The sequence below is a fragment of the Amblyomma maculatum genome, chromosome 3 (assembly GCF_055883805.1).
Source record: "Amblyomma maculatum isolate TAMU_Amacu chromosome 3, ASM5588380v1, whole genome shotgun sequence".
Lineage (NCBI taxonomy): Eukaryota > Metazoa > Arthropoda > Arachnida > Ixodida > Ixodidae > Amblyomma > Amblyomma maculatum.
In genome coordinates this window covers 206750104-206770252 of record NC_139346.1, presented here as the reverse complement: position 1 = coordinate 206770252, position 20149 = coordinate 206750104, and the positions used below count along the sequence as shown (strand labels likewise).

The window sequence follows — 20149 nt, the reverse complement described above, 5'->3', positions numbered from 1 at the left end:
AGCAAACTAATGTAATCTGCCTAGATGCCGTAAAAGTTTTACTAAATAAACTCCAACTGGTCAAATCCTGTTAAGGTATATAAATAAAGAGGAGGAAAAACTGCGCCTACCTTCCAGGGGATGTTGGCCTTCCAGCAGCGCCAGGCCTCAGACAAGTGCTGCAGAATGGTGCGGGCCTTGTTCTGCTTGATGCCCTCAGGCATCATGTCCAAGATGTCATGCATCACCTGCATATATGTGCTACTTCTGCCATACTGTTCTTTTATGCCGATTTGCCCAGCCCATTTTTTAACTCTTTCCTGCCCGCTGGAAAAGTGGTGGTTTTTGGATGGTGTCATTAATATTTTTTTTTCTTTAATAAAACTCGCTTGGTACAGGACTGTCTAGTATCAAATTGTAGAGGAGGAATTCCTCTTCACAATGGTATTAGTGACAATCAACATGTTTATTGACTGAGTGATGAAAAAAAAAGAAAAACTCGCAGAAAAATATTGAAATTAAAACACACACACACACACACACACACACACACACACACACACACACACACGCACGCACGCACACACACACACACACACACGCACACACATCAGTTTCTTGACACAAATAAACAAACCATAAAAAAGTTTCAACATATACATTCTTTACAACAGGGACCAATGCAATACATATTGCACCAAATTCTAGCTTTCTGCGTACAGTATTTGCCGAGTTGGGAAAGAACACAATAGTCGAGGTTGACGCCTGGCTGTCTTCTACTGCAAAACACCACTCTCTGCGCTGCTGGAGGCAAGTAATCCCGCCCAAAAGACGTTGGCAACCTGCAGGTAGCAGTTGCGACCTTCAGAACGCTGATCTCTTCCAATCAGCGCACAGCAAAAGTGGAGCTTTTCGGGGTATGGCTGCTCATGTTCCGGGTCAGTCTGACGCAGTTTCGCTCTTGGCACTAAAGTCTGAAGAGCTGAATTTGTCTTCCGAGTCACCACTGCTGTTGTTCGCATCTAAAAATGAGCTCTCAGATGCGTCAACTTCTGTGGAAATGCCATTTCCATGTAGCAGCAGCGCGCAATGTCGACGCCATAATGTAAACAAGAAGCGCCGATCACCCAACTCCGGAGGCCACCTGGACGGGCGCGACCCGACAGAAAAAATTAAACCAAAAGCGAAGCTGAAAGAAGGGTTCTTCTATTTCCCACTGGATGATGCCACTTGTCGAGGAGCGCTTCGAAAGCAGAAAAACTCGAATCGTGAAACCATCAATAGCAGGCTATCGATGGAAATAGGCGCAGGCAGGAAAGAGTTTAATCAGCAGCCAGAGTTCTCTCACTCGACCCGGGGTTTTCAAACTTTTTGCCTCAAGGAATTCCAACAGCCTTCAGTAAGTGCCAAAATATACTGCCTTGGTACGGCTGGCTTGATAGCGTAGCCATGCATTCAGTTGATACATACAAAATGAGCATGTACTCAAGTGTCACCAGTGCAGCAACAGGTTGTCAAGGTCTGTGCTACTGTTGGCACTAACGACAATGCCGCGAAACTGAGAAGAGAGCTAAAAGCTGACACTCTAGTTTTAACAAACCAGGCACTGTGTGTGGCCCATACATGCTGGCAAGGCGTGTACCGGAAATGGGGAGACAGGCTAGTGCGGGTGCTCGCAGAACCTACAAAAAGTGGCCCACGGAAACCATTCTGAGAACCCTTGGCCTCAATGATCCACATGCTCAAAAGGAATTCAGCCATACAGGTCAAAACTTCAAAAATCAAGCAAAATATGCAAAGCATCTTATATAGAAATATGCAAGGTTAAATTAATAGTAGTAATGTCAATACTGCAATGTGGACACCAAGAAAAATGGGGATTAAAACTGACTTTTTTGCTGTTGGTATAGAAATATGCAAGGTTAAATTAATAGTAGTAATGTCAATACTGCAATGTGGACACCAAGAAAAATGGGGATTAAAACTGACTTTTTTGCTGTTGGTACCTTATGGGTTGTAAAGAGTGTACAGAGTAATGAAAAATCATACCATTTATGATGAAATTGATGTTGCTGGGTAAATTAAGGCTGGAAAATGAAGGCTGCACTTAATATTTTCAATTACAATCACAGGTAGAGGTAAGCTGAGTGGCGTAGCACACCAATAAGCATGAGCTGATATAGGGGCCTGAACACTGCCCTGCTGCCTTGCCAGGTAGTGGAGAGCAATCCGCGGTCAATGCTAGGGGCTCAGCTCAAAGAAGACTTGCAAGAACCCAATTGCCTTGAAGAAAGACAGCAGAGGTGAAGGAAACATGTCATGGCACCCTCAATCTCTCGCTGTAGTGTGAAAAGCAGCAAACACCCACAGCACAACCTCTGGCTCACGGTCGCGCAGTCGTCGGGTAATGCGCGAGCGGAAGATGGTGCAAAAATACAGTGTGGAATGTGGGTGGAACGTAAGCAATAAATTTGTCCCGCAGGGCCGCACAGTTTGTTTAAAACATTTTTCGCACCAGACATGTGCCTCGAGTGGTGACACACTCCCACTTTTACACTGGAAGGGCTTCAGCCTCACTTTTTTGTCCTGGCAGACACCCTTAAACATTAACAGATGCAAGCTTTCGTTGCAAAAACTAGACACGAACAATGCCTAAGAAGCAACCTAGGGCACACCGCAAACTACCATGCAGCTTATGTTTTGCACCGGTAGCAGCTGATATGTGGCTACGGAAAATGCTAAGGAAAATGATTTGCCCGCCACTATGAACACCAGAGACTAATTATAAAAGTGTGCTGTAAAGAAGCTACTATCTGTGTTGCACATGATGCACAAATCATTACAGGGTTAGCTCAAACAAATTAACTCAGTGCTTCAAGTCTACACTTGAACACTGTTTCCTCTTTATAAATTTTTGTGCTAGTCTGAAAGATTTGTAATAATGCTGATGCTGGCGATATGATTACGGCACAACATATACAACCAAGACCTCTCTCTGGAAATTAATAAACTAAACCGAGCCAGTACAAACACTTTGTGAGGAACAGCACATCAACGATTTGAGAACAAAAGAAAAAGGAGGACCAAGAAACTCACCGAGGCCCTGAGTTCCAGGTCAAAGTGGCTCTCCACGCGCTGCTTGGTGACAGTCTTGGCAACGCCTTTGGAGTGGCGCCCCTCGAACTGGCGGGACAGAAGGTTGCCCAGCCAGCGCTCCAGCAGTGGCGTGATGCCCCGCATGAAGAACAGCCACACTCGCCAACCAGGGGCCCAGAAGCCACACCCGGGGCCTTTGCCCACAGGACCCTGCCACCAAGATTGCAAAGAAGTTGGCATGAGAAACTGCCTTCTCACAGCACTGCTCTACGAGCAGACACTTTTGGTCTTTAGCTTCTGCCCACAGAGTTGAAAATAAAAATTTTCTGGTCGGTTTCCTAAATTTCTTGGCTTCAGGAAGCTCAACGTCTCTAAGGAAGATGAATGGAGCCCCCTTGACACTATGCATTTTTTGCTGGTCCTGACAGCGCACAAAGACGAGGACAAACAGAAGCATATACTTTGTCCCTCCTCTCTTTCCAAACTTTTGTGTGTTCTGTCAGAACAAGCAAAAATGTACACAACGTGCTGCACCCACCAAATACCCACACACAATACAAGATGATTTCAGGTCTGCCCAGCTCTAACACTCACAAACAAACAAAACAAAATTATTGAAAGAAAACATAAATGAAACAGGGCTGGCAGATGTTTTTCCCCAAACTGAGATTTTATGTCTGGCTCAGTAGCATAGGAAGACACAGAGAACAACGCCTCCCCTTTGCCAAAGCAGACTAAAGAAAAAGAAAGCTTCTACAAAAAATCATTTGGGAATCGAATCCACTGTGTAAAGTTAAAGTGAACAGTAGACTCTGGTGCTTCCGAGGAGTGGGAGTAAAAGTGGAGGCTCCTCACTTTTGCCTCCAAAGGACAATTGCAAATAAACAGTTATCATCCTATGCATTATGTAAGCTGAAGAAAGGGCATGGAACAAGCTACGCTCAATAAAATGAAACCGAGTTACAGTAAAATTCTTTCAGCCTGTTTATTACTCTCAGTTAAAAGGCCACCAAAAGCTTAGCCAGGGCGCATTTGTGCCCATACATGCCAATGGTATCCTAACAACAATGAAACCTTCTCATAGCAGACGCTATAGTCAGGACAAGGTAATCCAGTAGCCATCTGTGGGCTTCCTAGTCATTTCTGTTGCTTTGATTGCGCCTACGCGCGATCACTGTTAAGTTGCCAGGAAGCTTGACATCCTGACGTCAATGATGTGTGGATATTGAAAAACAAAGTCACCATCAAGGGACTGTCAAGAATAGAACCTCCACTTCAAATTGAATTTCTTTGTTTTGCAGTTTAAACATGCGCGGAGTGCCAATTTTTTGACACGTGGTCCCATTTTGGAGCAGAGACTGCTCTGCAAAATAGTTCAAAATTTCAACATCGACTGATCCCTGAGTCAATCTAGAAAGCGCCATCTCAGTACGCTGCAAAAGTTGTATTTACCAAAAGACACACAAAACAGCTCCGTCTGAAGCAGAATTTTACACTAAAGCACGAAGTGAGTGCCAGAGAGAGGCAGCAAAGGGATTTTTGCACTGACCGTGTTGAAGCGGTAGTAGACGAGGTGCTTGAGGTCCTTGCACATGCGGATCTGGCGCATGAGCTTGTACTTGTAGCGGTACATGCCCGTAAGCTGGCCCACGTGGGCAAACACATATTGCAGCCCATCGGACAGCTGGAAGGCGTCCACGTTGTTCAGCCGGTACTGGACGTGGCTGTCCACTACCAGCTTGGTCAGCCGCAGGATCTCCCGGCAAAGGTGGAACGCATTGCCGAAGCGGCTCTTCTTGCGCTCCTGCAAACCAGCAACAAACAAAAGGCCCCCCCAGCTGAGCAGATGGATTTTTTTTATGGTGCAAGAAGATATTTTGGCCCAACGAGTGCCACAGCACAGGGAGTTTTTATCTTGCACAAACTTGGGCCAAAGACCCATTTTTCAAGCATTCCCCTCACTTATGTAGCTAATTAGCTATGCAAAGCTTCTGTCCACTGTGGCTGGGAGTTTGTTCCCGAAAATATTTTCTTTACTATAGGACTTAAAGAATTGTCTAAATTGTTTGCTGAAACACCTGGCACTGTAAAACCTCATTATAATGAAGTCAGATTTTGCGCGAAAATTTATTCATTATATTCGATAATCACCTTGAAAGCATGTGCACAAATTCATCGAAACAAGTCTGCTAATAAACCCAAGCAAGACACACTCGAATATGGACAACGCAAAGGTGCAGATACCCGCAATTTTTGAATTAAAAGATCGGTATACAAATGAAATCTTGCCTTTCATTCTGTAATGGAGAGCAGAAATGAACATACAAGTAGGGATGTTGCCCCCATGCGCAAACAGAAATATTTTCAAAAATAGTGCAACCTTGGCCATGTCTGTGGCCCCTTCAAAGAACTCACTCTTTCCAATTCGCTGTCATCATCACTACTTGCATCATCTGCAGTAACCACCTGACCGATGATTCATTTATCGGTCGCTTCAGGTGTCACGGCGCCGCAAACAAATTGTCATCAGCAGTGACAAAGTCCTCAAATGTGAAATTCAGAAGCGGAAGTTGATGTGGTGACACGAATAACATGCTTCCGACTGTTCTTTTTGGCGCCTTAAGGTGTATGTCCTCAATCTTCTGCCTTGCATTCAAGTTTGTCAAAACAGAGCTAGGTGCGACACTGAAGTCCTGAGCAACATTTTTTTTCTTCCCCTGATCTCGGCTATCGTAAACATCTAAAGTAAACCGAAAAAGTAAACCGAAATTACTTTGTGCTTCTGCATTGCCATTTTGCGTGAAGGAGTCAATGAACACGCGTTGCTCTCAGGTAGGTTGAAGTGGTGGCAGAGGCGTGCGGCATGATGAGGTTCGATCACGTGCCAGTCACATGTCCATTAGTCATTGATGCGAGTCTTTGTTCTGCCCTTAGATGGCATGCATGAGAATGATTTAAATACACTTCCATGGTGGTCAATTTAAACGATAGATACATTGTGTTTCCTGAAAATTTTTTAGCCCCTTTACCCATTTTTAGACATGTGAATGTTAAAAAACTGCTTTGTTGTAACTAACTGAACATCAAATTTTGGAATTTTTATACCTGCTCTGTAAGTAGGGCATGATGGCATTAGACTCCACGGCTCAACATGAGGTTGGACTTGCACTAATAATGCGTACCCCAACACTTTTCAACAGCAAACAAGCCGGTAGCTGAATGTTCAGAAAGGCATATATATGGTACTGCAGCACTAGCTAACATAGTTATAAAAATTGAAAATGCTGCTAGCAATGCAACAAACGGCCTTTTGAAGCTGACCTTGGTCGTGAGCGTCTTCACTGGTTTAAGGTTGAAGTTGTAGTCAAGGTGGAGGTAGTTGAGGTTTTTGCGGTGAATCAGCAGGTTGAGCATGTTGTAGCCCTGGCGACACACCTGCAGCCCAGCCTCGACCCAGTCGATGGTCGTGGTCTGGAAGAACTTGGTCGACTTAAATGACCGGAAAAGGTACCGCTTCTTTTGTGGCTTCGGCGGACGGTGCTTGAGAGCATTGAGTACAAAGTACTTGAGCAGCTTCTGGTAAGAGACCCGGACCTTTACGGGCATGCCTGGAGGACAATGCTCACGGTACCTGTCGAAGACACACACAAAAAGCAATTGCTTACACGCTGGAGTTCACCGACTAGAAAGGCTTACTGGTAGCTATGACACAGTACAACAAGTTCCCAGAAGTCTCTAGAGGCCTCAAGGGCTATGGAAAACCTACATCTCCATCCTCTTGTCACAAAAGGAAGCAGATAAATCCTGTACATTAACACAAGTGTATGCTATTCATGCACTCATTTCATTCCTCTACAATAAGCATCGTGTAACCACATATTTTTTTATGCAGAGACACTTGATCAAAGCCAAAGTGTTTGTGCTCAATGCAAATTATTCTAGAGTAAGTAACCTGAAGACTACTGTTCGAAAGTCAGTCAAGCTGCGCAAGGCAAAAAAGTCTGCGGACCTCGTACAGGTATGCAACAGGTGCAGTTCTTGACAGCACAGCATCACCTAGTGACGCAAGAAATGCTGCTTGTTACTGGCGGGCTACTGAGGTGGTTCACTTACCAGGATTTCACCAAGGGAATGTCAATCGCACGGCGAGTGCGGTCTGAACGCAAGTTGAATGGCCGCGGTGCCCACAGCAGGGCAATGCCATTGGCTGTGTTGTCAGTGTATAGCGGGCAATCTTGAAGGAAAGGCTGAACATGTTCAGGTAGCTCAAACTCCTCCTCATCATCAGGCAGAGGGTCCACAGTTTGCTACAAGAAGGGGCAGAGCATAGAAGCAGAAGTAAAAATGACACAACCACATACAACCATATAACAGAGATCACAAGCCCAGCTGACCACTACCAACAATTTTAGCACAAAACCAGATTTAGAATAAGGCATCCCTATCACTTATGAAGATAGTAGGATGCTGTGCAGACAGTTTTCTCGTGGGCTCTTTCGTACTGAAAAAGCAGTGCCATCTAACGGCTGGTATGATTACGAAAGCCATGTTGGCTTGGGAAACCGGCCATAGTTACGTTTGGTGGAGTAGGAGCAGTCGGCCGTGCTGTGTAATCCAGTCACTTTGATCTTATCTCCACAGGAGGTACTTCTGTTCAGAATAATACTGCTTGGACAGAGTTCTCGCGGTGCTTGAAGCCTTTATCCGGCGTATCACATAGCTGGTTGGCACACACGAAATTTTCCAGGATGTCAAAGCAAATCTCGTACGCATTGCTCAAGACTGCTAAGAAAGTATGTACCGTTTGAATGTTACGGAGATGTAACCTCAAAATGTACATAATATTAAAACAGGCTCTTGTTTCTTACTTATTGGAAAGGGTTAAAAATTGTTAATTTTTCATAGTAGAGGTCACTAATTACTGTGACCATTTTTGCTCATGTTGATATAGAAAAAATTTGATTAGCAAAAATGACAATTTACGGTTTTACTTTTCAGCTAAAACAGCCTACAAACAGCTAATACAATAAAGAGAACTCTCGCAAGTATATGCCTATGCTATAAGTGATGCACAGAGCAAACAAAATTTTCAACCAAACTTCGTGTCACCGATAAACCGCTTGTCGCTCCTTTATTGGTGGTGCCATGTTTTGGTTTCAACTGCAATTGACCCTGCCCACCCCATTTAAAATTTAAAGAACGAGTAAGTTTACAAATACGGGATTTGACAAGGCCTACTCTCATATACCCTCTAAATATAAGAAAATCTTGATTGTTCTGCCAAATGTCACAATTATAAATTGCACACAATTTTTGCAATGACCTGCGCATTGTACAGCAGCACATCTATAATTTTTCGTAAAGAAAAAGTACTCCTTGTCCTTATACTTTGTTTACTCTACTGAAACCAGGCATCAAATGTGCACAGACGTTGGCAGAATAGTATTGCTAACATACTAGAGGAGAGAGAAGATTAAAAATGAGTATCATCCCCACCACTGCTGCACACTGCAACTGCATCACACTCTCCCTAACTTTCACACCACATTCTGTTTCCCTTCGCTGAAGCAATAGACAGGTGCAGCCGCCTGCCATAGATACTGCTGCGTTTCTGATTGAAAAAGTGTCACAAAATCTCATACACAGTATTTACTTGAATTTGTTGCCGGGGCCCCATTTTCCGCTCTGTTCGGTTAATTCTAAAACCAATTAATTTGAACATTCAGGCAGTAGCAATGACTTCAAGTTAATGAGACTTTGCTGTCTGCTTGGGCACCCACTCACTTCTCATGTTGCGCACATGCGCAGATTAACTAGTACAAGCACAGCCATGTCCGCCCACAAAATGCTGCAACTTGAGCAATCGCCATCATCGGGTGCACCATCTTCCAAGCGTACCTTGTCAGAGGTATAATTTCATAGTAACTCATCTTTGGCGGCACTGAGCACACCTGATATAACTGACGAGCTCCTCAAAAATATTGGCGCAACCATCCATAATCCAAATGCAGCATGTAGCTGGAGAGGCCTGTTCCAGCCTACTTACAGCATCTCTACCTTATCCGGTCAACATAGCAGCATTTGACAGAGGTGCCAATGCTTTCAACAGCTGCAATTATTTGCCTTTGCTTTTTTAAAATATGCCTCATACAGCTTTCACAGTCCTGAAATCATCCTGCTTCCATAAGTGTGCTTTGCTAAGGTTAGCATGATGACACAGCGTCAGCGTTGCAGCCACCGAAAGCAGCTAACAGACACCCGTGCCTTTCGCTGAAACCTAATAATGACCAAACCTAATAATAATAAAACTGGACTACGAATTTGGGCTCAAAATTATTCAGATCCCCATATAATACAAGGTGAAAACTTGATATGCTCAAATCTAAAAAGAGAGAAAGCAATTTATGCAGATTTGCAGGAGATATAAAAAAAAATGCCAACTCTTGTTACAACCAGCTTTGTTGCTAACGTAAGAAAAACTATGAATGTACTGCAATGATGTCGAAGCATGAAGTATGAGAAAGAATGTAGGAATATGAAAGATGAAACACAAAAGTAAGAGCACAGATTGTGACTTGCGCAGTTTTTCTGTAAAACATTGTTAAAGCAAGTTTATATTTCAACACTCTGTTACGGTCGGAGACGATGTCAGGTTCGTGACGGCGTGCCAGAAAAAAAACCTGGTCCCACCACCCTCCCCTTCCCCTTCCCGTCCAGCTGTATTGATGTGAAGCTGGTGCCATTCCATGCATGCATTACATTGGAGTATAAAAGCAACTTTGCTGCTTGATCTTAAGTTCCTGAAACAGTTTCCATAAGATTGGCACCAATGTCTTGTTCGTACGTCATATCCACACCTAATCACAGAGAAAGATGATGTCTACCTTGGTGCCCTGACGATGTGCAATGGGGTTGATCAAAGGGTCAAAGTAGAATGCTGGCAAGTCAGGATCCTCAGTCTTGATGTACACAACGTTCGGCGTGTGGTACCTGCAGTGAATAAAAGGCTCAAATGAGCCTCTGCTGTAATGCTACCACTGTCAAACGTGCACTGACATGAGCCAGTGAGAAATGTGCATGCCTTGAGCGTCTTGCACATTGTTCTTGTTGAGCAAGCTAATATCCGACAAGCAGCACTTATTTTTCCCAACGACGTACACCAGCCACACAACTGAAAATGGCAGGTGCACTTCATGGGATTGCCACTCACCTTACAATAAAGGCTACAAGGTTCTGTACAACACACCCAGGACAGACAGCAGAAGCGAAATTCCATTATTTCATGGCTCTAAACAATACTGCGAACTGCTACTGCTCTCTCTCACACAGCTAATAAAAAAACAGCAGCTCCACAAAACGTCAGAGCACAACTATTTGACCCCAAAAGACAGTACCATATACGTTCGCCAAATGAAAATTTGGACCCCTGATCTTTCGTTTGGACTTTTTATTTTTAGCAGCCTCGCGACATGCTCCATGAAACTTGTTTATAAAAGCATCTGAAGTTTGACAAATCACAAACAATTACTCACTTTTTTGGACATCATTCACACTAACTGTGGCATCGCTGCTAATAGCCTAGCCGCCATTTAATATGTACAGTCATAATTTCGGGATTGAAGGGAGTAGAAAATGCAACGAATTAAAGCAAATTTCCAGCTATAAAGGCATATTAGAAGTAGAGCCAATATTATCTTCGAGTGTGTTCAGCACAAACACACATGGTTGAGAGCTTGTACCATCCCAGATGTCGTCCGCTGCCCACACTTGCACTGCCACCCTTCTTAGCTCTGAAACAGGCTGTGCGTTGTACACCACTTTTGCTCACAACTGTACATAGTAAAACAGACAGTTGGCAGATGTCTTCAGACATTTCCCAATTTGCACAGCCCACATAAGGCAGTCAGAACTTTCGGTTCCCCTTTCTTCAATTTTAATGTTTTTCTCACCAATTTTCTACTCTGCCAACAAGCTTTTCTTATCATGCCATGCAGCACTTCAACTGCCAGTGCCATCAACCATGTGTGTGCCCAGCTAGTGTCACCCCAATGGACTCAGTGGTTCAAGAGTCGGAAATGTGACACCAATTCACATTCTCTTGGAGCCAAAACAAGACCTGGCATTTTAAGATGAGTCAGACTCACCAAGACAAGTGCACATAATGGGGCATGTTGTTGTAGAGGTATGGAAAGGCTATCCTGTACTCTGTACGAATGGGCTGACGAATGATGATCTTGTTTATGTCATTGAATTCATTCCAGTCTTCATCCCTGAAATGGAAATGTAATTTGGTCAAGAAAGGTGGAGCTCTCTCGCTTGATGGCAACATTGCGCATGCCCCAAGTAACAACAATACAAAACAAACAGTCAAGCCTATCCACGCCAGGCTATATGATTAACTCCATTTAAATACAATATGGTGGCTTTCACAGTGGCAAACAGCCAGTTGGTTTTGAATACAATGTCCACTCACATCCATGTGGGGTTGATTTGATTTCAACTTTTATGTCAACAATGAACTTTCGGTAGAAAAATGATCTCCACAGTATTACTGGCCCCGACTCTGTTCTGAAAAACCAAACGGTCGGACTCCAAAAGTGCGCAAAATAATGTGCAAGCCCAAATTATTGCAGTCTGAAAATTGGTCACTGTACCTATTTCAAATCAGCCCCTCAAGAAACAAAAATATCTCAGCAGTGAAGTAGCAAGCATGAACGTCACTCTTAACAACGAAAAAACCAAAGAGGTCGGAATCCCTTACGCTGGGTTCATGTCCTTGATCAGAGGCTCGAACTTTGGCCCGCCAGGGATGGACATGTTCAGAGCTTTGGCCGTAAAGAACGACTTGAGGTCAAACAGATAGAAGTAGTTGTCATCCACCAGGTCAGTGAGCAACTGGTTGGCAAGCCGATAGAGAGTAGCCATCTGGGGTAGCGTCAGGTTCCAGTGGCGGTATGTCACGCCGTTCATGTGTCTGATGGAAGGGAAGGGTTGAAGAGAGAAAGCCAAACGATAAGTAATCTTCGAGCTAAATTTTATCACCAAAATTTCATATATGACCCAATAGTTGGCTTCCCAACTATAACTTGATTTTTCATTATACCTGATTCACTAGCTTATCGCCCTGCTTTCTTTCTTCTATCATCATTTTTGTGCAATAAGATAACTGCATCGACTTTGACCTTTTTTTTTTCTTTTTTTGGCAGTTCTAAATTCCATTGTTCACTGACAAGACACCCTCCGCAAAGTAGAGGCTGCCTACTATATAATTTTCGCATAACCACACTATCAGGCAAATAAGAAAAAATATGGTGGCATAAGTATCCCCACAATAAAAATATATAGCGCATTTACTCGCACAATGCTCGCGCTCGCGTAATGCTCGCACCCCCAACAATGGGCGTCAAAAATTGTAATTTTTTTTCCATCGCATAATCATCGCACCACCAATATTACCACCGCGAGAGTTGTCTGCTAGTAGTAACAAGCGCCATCTTTGGAGTGCTACTGAGCCTAGCTCTGCCTTCGTTGTGTGCATGTGCTACCACCAGGCAGCGATAGCATGCTCGGGTAGATCATCATCCTCATCATAGGTTATGCTAGTCTCTCTCCTTTTTTCGTTTTTTACCTCCATGATGCTCGTAGTAGTCACCAATTTGCGAGGTGTCTCCGCGTCTCATTGTCATTGTTCCTTCGTTCCGTCCGTGTTACTTGCTTTGTTCCACTGTCTACAGTGTTCTTTGTGCCGCATCGCGGTGGGGCGGTACGCAAGTCATACAGCTGCTTTTAAGCTGAAAGCTTTCGAGTACGCGCTACAGCATACCAACCGCGCTGCCAGCAGGCACTTTGGCGTTAACGAGTTCTGCATAGTACACTAATGGAGACAGCAATTGCAGTGTCGACACGAACTCGGATCAAGTCTCTGATCAAGAGAACTGTATGGCCTGCTGTGAGCATTATACCACGAAACGCGGGGAGTTATGATGAAGGTGCGTGCGGTAAAGAAAGTGCTTTTGGCGACCCTGTACCTTTATAACAAGGGTAAGTTCTGCTTGAAAGTAATGTTTCAGTTACATTTACAAAAGCTGACCTAAGAATCCTGATTTACACCTATTTAAATTTGCTTTTAGCGCTCTAAAACATTTGCTCGAAAATTTTCTCCGCATAATTATCGTACCCCTCAACTTAGCATCAATTTTCCATGAAAAAAAGTGCCAGCATTATGCGAGTAAATATGGTATATTATTTAACATGCTTCTGCGCAAGAAAGCGCATCCCAACAAGATGGCTTCCAAGCATCATCGCTAACAACTGTGAAGAAGCTACCTTGTGGGAGAAAACTTAATGGGGGGAAGCTTCCTTGCAGTGCGAAAAAGACAAAACAGCATCGCACATACGCTGGCAGAAAAAAAGACAATGCCAGATCTCGGCACTGCGCCTGCGTCACAAGCGGTGAAATACCTCCCATGGACTAAGAAATATGCATGCACAATGTTGACTTCATTAATAACTCCAGGGTTGCATTTCCAACTGAACCAGTGTTGTGGTTCAGTTGGAACACACATTATCAAGGCACAGAGATGGTAAATATCGGCGATATGGGCACTGTACACAGCATGGAGAGAGGTGCAGTGTGCCTGCTTGTGGAGTGACTAACAGCTAGGCTGTAAATGGAGCAAGATAACAGAGAAACGCATGACTACACTGCTGGGCATCTTCAAAATGCTCGCATTAGGACTGAAAACAAAAATCAAGAGAAAACTAAGTAGCGTTATGGGGTACAATAAGAAAGGTGAGGCAGTGAAAACTGAAGACCAACGTCATTTTCAAGTAGGATAACATGAGCTGGTTTAGACAATACAAGCCAATTCGCTGGTCACCTCAGGTTTACTGTAAAATCAAAGGGACACCGAGGGCAAATTGATATTGTCCTGTAAAGCTAGATCAGCAGATTCCAATGACAAAGATGCACTTCTGTTGACAGTAGAACTGCCACAAGCAAGAGAATGACAAAGAATAAAAATTGAGGTGTTGCTATCCCCAGGCAATATCGCACGTAAGATGCATGCATCAAGTTCTTTTAGGCATACATCTCGGAAGCTAGGCTACATAGCCACTGGCTACAAAACAGTAATCAGAGTATGTTTCAGTCTAGACATCACCATATTGAAATTCTCAATCCAATTTTCTAAAAAATAAATCTCTCCTGATGCCAGGTTTTCTGGAAACTAATGTTGACAGTGTTGTTCTAAGAGTTCCCTTTATAATGCATTCATGGCGGCTAACTTCTGAGGCCTAATCCCTCTGCATGATAGCCTGCTTGCGAGCTAAATTTATTAAGCATAGCCTGCAAATGAGCAAATGGCAAAAATGGCCTTTTCATGCTACCAAGAGATTCTCATGTACCTATTGCAGTCTTTTCGACGTCAACTACTGTTAAGCACAAGGCCGAACAATAGAAGATAACCATATTTGCTAGCATACAGATTAACGTTCATTTTTTTCTTTCAAATTCTGCTCTCCAAACTGGGAGAAAGTCAGCCAATATGATAATCATGGCCAGACCAGGGCACAAGCCCTGATATAGACGCAGAAAAGGTAGTAAGACTAATGCGGACAATATTGAAGCTAGAAGTCCTGCATTCTGGCCACCTCTGAAGCTACACAAGCCGTGGCTGTTACTCCAGGCAGGCTTCACACATCCCCTTCTTCAGACAACCTTGCAACTTCGAAAAAGATTTTTCCAGTTCTCAAACAGGAATTGAGAAAAGCACGGACTGCACTAACTGCATGCTAAAGAGTTCTGACAAAACTCCAGACGGCAAGTCATACCTCCTGAATATGGGTGGTCGTTCTCAGCACCACACAAGGTGAAACATAAAAAATACTGAGCAATAGCATGCAAGTTAGGCGATAAAAGAAAGCAGAGAGAGAAAACAAACAAAAATATGAAGAAAGCAGCAGGACCCTCTTTGATGATAAGTACCCCATACCACTACTACGGCTTTTTTATGTGGTGTGCTGGCTATCTAAATTGTATGCTGGCTGATCAGAGCTACCATTGCTGACCAAAACGACACTGACTTCCTTTTTCCGTGTTCCTGCTTTCAAAATCTGAATGCCAACCTACACGATGCGGAGGCCAATATGAAAGCAAATACAGTACCCATCAACATGATTGCAAATATAGAATTATTAGCCACTCCATACAAGCTCCAGTGATCCACCTACCCGAAGATGCACAGCATTTCAAAATCGTGTCTCCTTTTCTCTTTGCTTTTTCTTTTCAGCAGCAACATGGTATGATGCTTTTTCTTTTCAGCAGCAACATGGCATGATGTACAAAGAACTAGTGCCCATGATGCACTGGATTCAACTGCTTTTCATGGTTCAAAGTAGGTCACAGCAATTCTTTAAACATAGAGATGTGACATGGCTAGTAAAGCCTGATACAGGCAATGTCTTTTTTTCTCTTTAACACCGATTCTTCTCATAGAATATTTCTCAATAAGATTTTCACACGATATGAAGGGACTCGATTTTTGGGACAGCACAGATGGCATATTACCGGTGGCTTATGACACAGTGAATGCATTGATAAGCACAGCAGTTGCTGGGTGAATTCAGCCCTACTTCTGATCATCTCTCCAGTAACACTCGGTTAGACTAAAGCACCCCGCCAAACTTATAGCAGCACTCCAAAGACTGGTGCAAGTAAAAGTGTGCACAAAGCAAGGCCAGGGCAGGTACGCACTTCGACTCAGCCAGAGGCTTGTGGTCGTAGAACCACTTGCAGACAGGTGCATCCTCATCGTTGTCCAGGTCCATCTGGATGGCCTCCAGGGGCTCCACATCCAGCACATTGTCTGCATAGTCCAGCGGAGGCTCCTCGTCATCAAAGGGAGGGAACCGCATCCGCTTGAAGTGACGCCGGTCACGCTTTTCTCGACGCATCATAATCCACATGGACCTGGCAGAGGCAGTTTACGAGCAATCACTTCCTGAAGACAGCACTGCGGGCATCACAGCAGATAGCGCAGATAACATCCGAAAAAGACTAAACAAACTAGCAAAAAACAGTAACCTTAAAACATACAAAATGTATTGCCGCTCTTTTAAATCTAAAGGCATTAGTTTCCCACAGCTGCATGAAGCATGCACAAGTAAGGAGGTGAATAAGAAAGATGAAAAGATTCGCATATATGACTTCTTTTTCTTCAAGTAACAGCAACAAGACTTGTATACTGTCAAAAATAGCAAGAGTGCAGAAGGAACCAGGACTCAGGATCTGACAGAGATGACACAAGAAAAAGATACTCTCTCTCACCCCCACTGAGCAATGTAGACAGCCTCGATGACCCAAGGAATCTCATTGACAAATGTGATGGCACCAGTGATGTGGTAGAGAACCTTCACGTCTCGGATCTGCTCCCAAGGCATGGGCATGTTCTCCATCAACTTCAACACCGCGTGTGGCATGTACTTGAGGGCCCTGAAACAGCAGCAGCAAAAAAGACACAGGAAAAACAACCTGTCAAGGACTAACAACAAAAGTGTATGAAAACAAATAACAAGGTACAGCACGTCCACTCTAACGAAATCAAGCCCCCCACTATTTTTATAGCCAATTCCCCATGGCAATGCACTTGTTCAAGCTTGCATTAGTTAACCATCATCAAGACTGCATTTGTGGACTCTCTGGTTCCACTCTCTTTCTTCTCGTGAGCTCGATCTCGTAATCTCCGTGACTGTCGTTCCCCATGGAAAGTGAATACCGTAAAACTTCGTTGATATGTGTTTAAAAAAAAAATACCAGGGGGGGGGGGGGGGGGGGGAGGTATTATCCGGGAAAACATATGATCCGAACCGCCTAATATTAAAAAAAAAAAAAAGAGAATAACTGCTGAATGTATAAAAGGCATTTAGCATTGAGACTTTCACTGCATAAAGTGTAGATTAGAATTTATATAGACATGAAGTGTACAGAGCTCGTTTTTTTAGCTCTCCCAGAATTCAGTCGGTATTTGCGTTGCCTTTAGCACACAAGAGAGCAACAGATTTGGTTCGTAGAACCAATGACAAGTCGACTCGAGATCACTTCCTTGGTTGTTTCCAGATGCTTCGCCTTCTTGAGCTAGTAACATGCGAAGCCATCGCGATGGCTTACAGTCGCCGCACTTTGCTCATGCCCCTCGCGTAATGACCCCCCCCACACACATATACACGCACTTTTTCCAGTGAGAATTTGAAATAAAAAAAAAAGAAGAAAAAGAGCTCGTTAGCGTGTCCCTCCATTTCGCCCTGTCATCGTCAAATTCACTGCTTATTCCTTGCCAGTGCGCCAAGATGCTGTGCGGCGTTTACGGTGAACGTGAGCTAAAAGCCGGCGTCATGATTGCGACTGATCGCCTGCTTTCGTTGATGACTCATGGGTGGAACGATGACTGAATGCCCCCCCAAATATATTCCCCCAACGCCCGTCCGACGTCATAGCCATTCATGGGCGTTGGCTGGGACCGCGCTGACAGAAATACTTCAGTACTTCCGAATAACGGTAGTCGAACTAGCGAGTATTTAGTTTCAAGCTTCGGAGGTTGCGCAGAAGAGGAGAGGAGAGCAGGCAGCCGCCGCCACGGTCGCCAACCCCTACCCGTCGTGCCAGTCATGGCACCATTTCGGCTATATCCTCTCTTCCATGGTTCTACCTGGTTTCATCTTTTGTCACCGTTTTAGATTTTTGCATTCTCTAACTATGCCTCTATCGCGGAGGCTTTTATTTGGTCATGTGCTGGGCGCCAGGCCGCCCGGACACAGCGGCGCGTAGTTCGAATTACCCGTAGCGGAACCGACTCTCGTTCAAATTAAAGGTCTTTTTTTGTGCACAGACCTCTATGGAACTTGACGAGACCGAGTAGTGTAATTCAAGCTATCGAGGTTCGAATTAACGAGCTTTCACTGTAGTTATCAAATGGTTCATCCCTATACCCCTAAGGCACCGCATCATTATTACATCATGCGGTCATGAAGCAAAGTAGTGCGGACATACTGTACATGCGCAGATCACCTCGAGAAGGTAACATGGACCTGCTGCGTCAAGACCAATCAGCATGTGCACACATGGCATGTGGAAGCTGATCATGGTAGCGGGACGTACTGTGCTACTATAGTCATCGGCATATAAACAAAACATGGGGAGCAGCTCAGGTAGCAATTTTAAAAGCAGATTTTTTGCAAAAAATTTTATTTTAGATTAACAAATTTTTCAGACAGTTTCATTGTTCGAACAATTTTCCTGGCCCCGCCGAGTCTGAAAAATCAGTCTGTGACTATAGTTAAAAATGTTCGCGGAAACTTTTTTTTTTTACTCATAAACAAGCATGTTGGTTGAGACTAATACCAATACAAAGAAGGCTATTCCTCCTGAGCTTAATACTACACACTTTAGTATCAAGTATGTTCTGCTAAATGCCAAAAAATAGCTGCAAAACCCAAAAACTGGCACTTTTCCCAATGGGAAGGAAAGTTTCAATGATGCAGGACTTCCTGCCTCCATCAAGCATCATCAGCTATGCGCCACTTACCCCAGGTAAACACGCTTGTCGTGCCGATACTTGCGGCTGCTCATGTCACCATGGTCTCGAATGATTTTGCGGATGTGCTCAGGTGGCATGTCCTCCTTCTGTGCGTCCACGAAACCAAACTTCCGCTTCTCAGCATATCGCTTGGACTGCAGCTGTTGCCATTTTCGTGCTGCCAGAGAGCAAGACAAACGTAAGTGACCACTAATGTTCACATGACTTACTGATTTATTGCATGACATGCGCAGTGAAAAAAAAAAAAAATTCACACCTCAATTATTCCCCATGTCTCCAACCATAAAAATAAGAACAGGCAGAACAACCTCTAAATTTCACGACTTTAACAAACCAACTAGAAGCCCCAAATTTTTCATTTTAGCTGAGACTATTAAACAGCAGAATAGCATCTGCTTTGCCTCAATTCGTGACAGAGCAGGAAGACATCCAACATGACGCTGTCCATTTCCACTGGTCTGGAGTTTTGAAGCGACTTGCTAAGACAAGAAGACATGCAAAGAATGCTGACTGCCCCAGAGCATACACTGTTTTAACACAACACACCAAGCAAATCTCAATGCGGACACAAATCCCAAGCCTGTACAGCTGAACCGTGCAATAGTGAAAACTGCAAAAACTAATTCCTCAGGAGAGTGAAATATTTCCCAGGCTCCGACCAATGTTTATTAGGTTCAATGAATTTAATTGTCTCAACAAAACGCTGTCAGACTTCAATTCCACAGCAACACAGGTTTCTGAAGTAGCAGCCCACAAGTTTTCTTTTCAAGCGTAAACCATAACAGCAAAATAAAAAAGCACTGGCATGAGTTTCACATCGTTTTAGACGCTTCCATGCTGCCAACAAGCATATTTACAGGCACGGCCGTCTTTGCTTATAAGTGCCTAATGATGATGGCTGCGAAAATGTGGTTTGAAAAAAAGTTACTTTTAGGCACATTTCGATGTGTTGACCGGTTGAAATGAGTACGGCCATAGGGCCATACTGCGATCCGGATCGGCAATGTTGCTGTAGGGACTTGGCAGGCCACGCATGCATTGTTAGGCGAGTTAGTCTGTTCAAAAGATGCCTCCTCCAATCAAAAAGCTCAAGGTTTTGATGCTTCAAGGGAAGTTTCAAGAGAAGTTTCAAGCAAGCAGGCTTCGCTGCCAGGCAGGTAGCAATGGTTGCCTCGCCAGAGCCTGAGCTGCCAGAAGAGACTGCACTAGTAAGCACATGGCAGGGGCTGAGCGGAGTGGGCAAAAAAATGCTGGATCTGAACGACTCTTTGTGGATAAACATTTAATTGTCCATCAGGAATTAAAAAATGTAACCACAGCTGTGCGCAACAGAACTGAAGACAGTGGTGACACGGACAGCAACAAGCAGCCCGAGAAAAAGGAGGCAAGCCCGTGGGATGTGCTCTAGGCACCTGACACCGCAGGATTATTCCTTGGCACTCACAAAGACAAAGTGGCCGTGGGAAGCCTGCTCAGTTCTG

At 44.1% G+C, this 20149-nt stretch overlaps 1 protein-coding gene across 1 annotated transcript in view; it reads right to left on the bottom strand.

The window, feature by feature from the left end:
- Positions 1-20149, bottom strand: part of Prp8 (pre-mRNA processing factor 8) — a 65188-nt gene that overhangs the window by 41858 nt on the left and 3181 nt on the right. The window contains exons 3-13 of the mRNA XM_084599408.1: positions 18657-18825; positions 16403-16567; positions 15830-16045; positions 11837-12049; positions 11220-11345; positions 9960-10065; positions 7189-7382; positions 6397-6706; positions 4625-4879; positions 3076-3285; positions 111-227 (exon numbers count right to left, since the gene is read on the bottom strand). Of these exons, the coding sequence (XP_084455534.1) occupies positions 111-227; positions 3076-3285; positions 4625-4879; positions 6397-6706; positions 7189-7382; positions 9960-10065; positions 11220-11345; positions 11837-12049; positions 15830-16045; positions 16403-16567; positions 18657-18825 (2081 nt within the window). The remainder of the gene's footprint in view (positions 1-110; positions 228-3075; positions 3286-4624; positions 4880-6396; positions 6707-7188; positions 7383-9959; positions 10066-11219; positions 11346-11836; positions 12050-15829; positions 16046-16402; positions 16568-18656; positions 18826-20149) is intronic.